Here is a 6,681-nt window from a genome sequence, read left to right on the forward strand (position 1 = left end):
AAAAGTGAACACGACGTGGGTGGCCCCCAAGGTGGCCCCCAATTTTCTTTTCAGTAAAGGTACTTATATCCTCTGGCAATTGCAAAACAATAGAGAAGCACATCACAAAGCACAATAATACAAAACCCATTGAGTCCTCATTCACAGACAGGTTGGCGACTCCTTGTAGTACAGTTAAACTGTGATCTGAAGGTCTTGCAAAAGAAAAAGTACATAAGTGGATCCAAGGAGGCGTTTAGTGCTGCAAGCACGATGGTGAGCTCCTTCAGGTTGTAGAATGGCTGGGCTTCTGTACAATCATGCAGCAGGGGTTTAATGAATATGTATGGCAGTTTCACCAGGTGATAGGGAACAAAGCACACACAGAAAATGACCACTAGCACTAGCATGTTGTGCTTAACAGTTTTGAATGTTTGACTTCTGAAACTGACCTGTGAAGAGGATTGAACTTGTCTGAGCTTTTGGTGAGTCTTCCAGTATAGAAGAATCAGAGATCCCAGGACAAAAATGAAGCCCACAAAGGTCACACAGTGGATGATTTTGTAGGTCACACTGAGCTGGGAACTGTGCCGGGATTCACAGGTAAAAGCATCAGGCATTTGACCCCAGGAGTTCTGGAGAAAAAGGATTAAGTAGATGGAAGCCATGGCTAACAAGCACAGCCATGTCACTGCAGAAATGTAGTGGGCAGTACGAACTGTCTGTAGAGCATGAGTCTCCACTGGCCGGACAATCTTTAGGTACCTGAAAAAAAAATAGATTTATATGTAACCATGTACACAAACTGTATATTATACTTGTATGTATAATACTTTAATACTTTTTTGTATATTATCATAGGGACTGTCCCCCTGGAGTGTCATGGGTTTGCACTTGGGGAGAACTTGGATCCGTCACAATGCTTTCATGGATCAGACCCTTTCCGGTTTAATCCTACAATCTTTTAACTAGAGGTCGAACGAAAGTGGATTTTACAGATACCCATAACTAGGTTGGACCACACTGGCCCATGACCGATTAATCAACCGATATTTTGATAGTTTTTAAAATGGATACTTAATGAAAACTAAAATAGTGCTGAACTTTATTACGGGGGGGGAAACTGAACCATACTTTTAAATGGAATAAAAATGTTGACAAATGTGACATTGAACTTTTGGGTCAGGGTTGCGTGTGTTTTGGTCAAAACAATGTTCACATCCTCAGCTTTGACAGTAAAAGTACTGCTGTTCTTTCTCTACTAATGCAGCATCTAGTTAACAAATGTATAATGACAGTGGACTCTTCTCAGCCACTCCAGCAACAGACGTAACCTGGAAAAAACTATTTGTATGGATATTGGCCGATAACCAGTAGTTCCAGCAATTGACTATCGGTGCTGATTAATCGGGAAAACTGATTAACTGATCAATCAGTCAACCTCTACTTTCAACTACCTTTAACCATTTGGCTATACTTAGTGGCAGGCCTTAAATTCTTAACAATAATAACAATAATAAGTTCCCTTATTATCCACCTTTTTCCAGAACGTGGAAGTCTCGTACGAATCATACTGGTATTACGACTTTTCCTTTCCAGTCTCCATTGTTTCTAGTCAAATGAACATTTTCTGGGCCAATAATGTAATGTTAAATCACCACTTTACAGTGTCACAATGACTGTCTTTTGTCAGTGCCTCACCCATTAAAGTTTAATGAGTTGGTAGATGACATGAAGCGGTGCTCATATTCTTGTCAGACTCTGTTCCATGTCTGGTGTTGTGTTTTCCTCCCCCACATGCTCCAGTTTGATTATTATGCCCATATTTGGTTATTCCTGTTCCTGTTCCTGTCCCTGTTTAGTTCATTTGTTCCCAGGTGTGTCCCATTAGTTTCTGTGTATTTAAAGTGTGTTCTGACCCTCGTTTCCGGTCCGCTGTTAAATGTCATTTCATGTTCTCAGTGTTTCCCGTGTTCCTGTGTTCCCCGCTTTGTTTGCATTAAAGACTTTGGATTTTGGCTCCCACAAGCCCGCCAGTCGCTCTGAAGTCAGGCCCGCCGGCCGCCCCAGAGCTCGCTCCAGTGTCGGCTCCAGCCCCAGAGCTCGCTCCAGTGTCGGTTCCAGCCCCAGAGCTCACTCTAGTGAGGGCTTTTGTCCCGGAGTCTAGCCCAGTGAGGGCTCATGTTCCCGAGTTTAGCCCACAGAGGGCTCCTGTTCCCGAGTTTAGCCCACGGTGGGCTCCTGTTCCCGAGTTTAGCCCACGGAGGGCTCCTGTCCCTGAGTTTAGCCCAGTGAGGGCTCCTGTCGCTGAGTTTAGCCCAGTGAGGGCTCCTGTCCCTGAGTTTAGCCCAGTGAGGGCTCCTGTCCCCGAGTTTAGCCCACGGAGGGCTCCTGTTTCCGAGTTAAAGCCCATGGAGGGCTCCTGTCCCCGAGTTTAGCCCAAGGAGGGGGGAGTAATGTCAGACTCTGTTCCATGTCTCGTGTTGTGTCTTCCTCCCCCACGTGCTCCAGTTTTACATACAGCTCCCAATCGGGGTAAAGTTTGGGGGGTTTGTCCACCGTTTTTGGGGGGGATTTTAACTTAAGTGCTGCAAGCCATGCATGTTTTCTCTTGTCAGTCTTTGGATAAAATGCAAGAGATAAGGTGCCATATAGAGACATTTTCAGATTTTCAGATGCTCAAAACAAGTACTTTAAAGGAATTCCTTAAATTTATTGCTGTTGTTGAGGCAGTCAACAACAGCACAGCTTAACCCTGTAATAACTTTAAGGATTTAGCTTTTATTTCAGCTTTTAGGGAATAGATTCTTAAAGATTCGATGTTGATTTCTTCAAGTTGATCTGATTCAAAATTTAGAGCTTATACTTTATCAACGGTTCGTCCAGCGCGCGTTAAACTCAGTATATCTTAACAATTCTGTTCATATTACTTCGTGGCCAATGACAACACAAACAAAATGGTAATCCTATTCATTTTGAGCAAGGTAACAAAGGATCTGGGCAAAGTTTGACTTTAAAATACACGACACAAGACAATACTTCTTTATAAATGAAACAAAAGTTTAGTCGCTATTCTATGGCACATTAAACTAAGCTAAAACACACACACACACACACTTATCTTTTCTGCTTAAAATCAATTCAGCTCCAGTTCAGCAAGACATGGTGATTTGTTTGTTACTTGCGTTCAAGTTGACAGCTGACAACAGGCTTCCTGGATGGCTGCTTGAGGGAATCCCGGGGCTGCGGATTGGCTGCTGATGCGGTCGATGTCTTTTGTATTTCTGGGGATGCCCTCCGGCGATTGGTTGGTTTCCTTGTGACGTGACAACGCACTGGAAGTTCTTCTCAGATTCTGTTTGCAAAGACTAAGCTTTGAAGATTTCTGCAGTCACAAAGTTTTGGAGTTCTGGAGGATCACTAGCTGATGTTACGGCTGTGAGCGCTTTGTAGCGCAATCAATAAGGCGAAAGAGCCAAAGATCCAGAGAGCAAGAAGCGAAACCACGAAGGCTTTGTGTCCAGTTTTAAGCAGGCTGATTTTGGTCCATCCCAGAAGCGATTGTTCCAATCAGATATTGGCTGCAGTGCTTAGCCACGCCCCATACTGTTCCTTTGTCATGCACGAATCACATGCTCCCCGTGGGGAGTATTTCTGCAAGTTTTAATAACTTCTTATAAAAGTATTATCTGATTTTAAATGATTGTCTTTTAAAATCGTCATGCAAGGTTCTGTTTCTTTTGTTGTAAGAAAAGAACACGGGTCAGTTGGGTTTCAGAAGGGCAAGAAGCAGGTGGTCAAGAGTCATGTGATAGTCATGTATAGATCCAGTGTTTGCAGGCCTGAGGGCGTCAGTTAATTTACTCGTCCTTTTCCTGTTGGATATAATAGTTCCATACATTGTGCCCACGAGGTGCTTCTCCTCGGCCCGTGTTGTAAGAAAAGATCTATTGTCGTTCTCCTGATTGAGTTAGTTATTATCCCTCTTCTAAGTAGATAACGACGAGGCGCTAACAGGAACTGACTCAGAATATTGACGTCACGTGATAGTGATGATTAGTTTAGACCTCGTGATGAGTTGATTCAATGGCATATCTGTGTCTGTTCGATAGAAATCCTACAACCCTGTGCTCATTTGTATTTTTAGCAATACTTTTTTAAAGAAAATCTGTTTTAATTCAGTTGATCTTTTACTCCATTTTACCATGCTCCATCAATGGTACATGGCTAGCCTTAAATAGGTGCCACATGCACAGTGTAGCCCTGCTGAAGGGCACTCCTGCAGGTACTCCAGCACTGCACCAACCAGGCAGTGGACTGGGTCCAAGTGGTGCTGTTCACACAATGATGTAAAAAGCTGTAATTTCAGGCCATACAGTTTTTTTTGGGTTTTTTTTTGTGGATGGAGCTTTAGAGCTCAGTTGAAAGACTGGAATCTATGAGCTGGTACGCTTCAGGGGGCCAGACCCACAGTTACCAGATCTCCGGCCCTGCACTTGAGTCAGAAGGTCTCTCAAACACCTCATGACCTCTGAATGTTGAGCTGCCAACTCCTCCAACCTGGCTTGGATTAGAAAGTTGTTGATGTAATTCAGTACTCGTGTCATGAATCTGGTCCCTGCTGTTCCTCCCGCTCACCACCAGAGGTCTCTAGCACCTTCTCACCCTGGACTCCACTTCCCAGAAACCCCAGCCTAGGAACTGATTACGGATTCACCTGTTTCTTATCAGTGGGATTATTTAAGATGCACTTCACACACACACACACACACTGCTGAGTATTGTTTGTCTGTTACTGCAATCTGAAGCCTTTCCTTGTCTCTGTGTTTTTCCCTGTTTACCTTGCCTTGCCTGTATTCCGTGACTTTGGACTGTTTACCTGGTTTTTGATTGTTTGCTGCCTGCCCTGACCTTTGCCTGTTTTCTGGATTACTCTTGTCTCACCCTGAATGTTATTCTTTGCTGGTGTTCGACCCTGCCTGTTTTGACTATGCTCTTTTAATAAAGCTGCATTTGGATCTTCAACTTCGTTGTCACGCTTACCGTAACAACACGGATGCCCTGGAGTTGCAAAGAAGCCAGAGCGACACCCATGCATTTTGTGAAGATGCAAGGTGATTAAGCAAGACCGAAGACAAGGACCCAATACTGTAGGAGGAGTCAGTTTGTTCTGTACCCTGAAACAGCTGGCTGGCAGAGAACAACTGAAAAGAGGGGAAGCCCTTGTCTAGGGGGAGCTACTGCCCTACATTCTCCTTTATTATCCCTGCCACATTTTAACCACATATGTGGCTCTGCGGCAACTGATAGTCTGTGACAGCTGATAGTCACAAGTTGTCTGCTTGTGGCATGGAGGGCCAGATCTGTGGCCTGTTGAAGTAATGCTTTGGGAGTAAATCGTATTCCATATCAAACTCCTGAGAACCACATGCATATGTATTTTTTTCAAATTCCAGGTCTTTCACAAGGTCATCTCAGAATCTGCTTTATGCGGTAATTATTTAACAATTTTGCACCCAAAAAAGCATGTTTTTTGCACTCGACGTGGCTGCATTAGTTGCTAATTTGCACTGGTCTTGGTAGATTGAGTTGGGCAGAAGTTTAACTTCAATTTCTGCTATATAGCAGCTCTCCATCATGTTCATGTTTGTGCAAAGGTACAAAAAAATAGTAGTACAAAGGTTCAGTAATACAAATCCCAAAACAAACTCCAAATGAACGTTTTGGCCTGATTTTGTTTGAAATTATGTCACAGCAGTTTTTCCCCCTCTATTATTTGCTTGTTGCATAGAGATTGTTAATTAAAAAAATAAAATGTTTTTGAAACTATTGGACCTACAATTCAAATAATTATAAACAGCAGTCTTGCCTCAGACTGCACATAGCACATACCTCAGAATTTTAAACATACAATAGTGGAATCATTGATCAAAAAGCCAAGATTGGATAGCTTCGTTCTTGCCAAATTCAGGTCCATTTCAAAACTTTTATTTCTTCGTAAAATTATTGGAGAATGTTGTATTTATACAATTGCAACTTTTTTTTAGATCTACACGGTTTTCAAGAAGTGTTCCAATCTGGTTATAAATCCCTTCATAGCACTGAAGCAGTCCTGGTAAAAGTTTTTAATGACCTGTTATTAGCCACTGACTCAAGTGATTATGCTGTTCTCATGCTTTTATGTCTTACGGGTGCATTTGATACTGTGGGTCATAACATCCTGATTTCTTGTTTAGAACATTGTTTTGGCATTACAGGGACTGCTTTGGAGTGGGTTCGATCTTATTTGTTTTATTTGAGTCCCTCAAGGTTCCATTCCTGGACCCATCCTGTTCTCTTTATATATGCTTCCCTTCGGGTCAATTTGCAGGAAGTATGGCATCTAATTTCACTGTCATGCATATGATACACAACTTTATCTGCCTTTGAAATGGAAAGATCCAAATTCCATAGAACCTTTGTTGGACTGACTGTCTTGAGGATATTAAAGCCTGGTTGGCCTTAAATTTGTTTAAAGGGGGTCATATGATGCGATTTAAATTTGTCCTTTCTCTTTGGAGTGTTACAAGCTCTTGGTGCATAAAGAAGATCTGTAAAGTTGCAAAGACTAAAGTCTCAAATCCAAAGAGATATTCTTTTATAAAAGTTAAGAGTCAGCCACGCCTACCTAAAACGGCTCGTTCTAACACACCCCCACATATC

General features: G+C 42.5%; 1 protein-coding gene across 1 annotated transcript in view; it reads right to left on the bottom strand.

Annotated features, from left to right (window-relative positions):
• Window positions 1–226: 226 nt before the first annotated feature.
• Window positions 227–6,681, bottom strand: part of LOC107744035 (probable G-protein coupled receptor 34) — an 8,187-nt gene continuing 1,732 nt past the window's right edge. The window contains exons 2-3 of the mRNA XM_016557505.1: window positions 432–744; window positions 227–289 (exon numbers count right to left, since the gene is read on the bottom strand). Coding sequence (XP_016412991.1) covers window positions 266–289; window positions 432–744 — 337 coding nt within the window. The 3' untranslated portion in view covers window positions 227–265. The remainder of the gene's footprint in view (window positions 290–431; window positions 745–6,681) is intronic.

This window comes from Sinocyclocheilus rhinocerous, unplaced genomic scaffold, assembly GCF_001515625.1.
Source record: "Sinocyclocheilus rhinocerous isolate Xijiao unplaced genomic scaffold, SAMN03320098_v1.1 scaffold407, whole genome shotgun sequence".
Classification (NCBI taxonomy): domain Eukaryota; kingdom Metazoa; phylum Chordata; class Actinopteri; order Cypriniformes; family Cyprinidae; genus Sinocyclocheilus; species Sinocyclocheilus rhinocerous.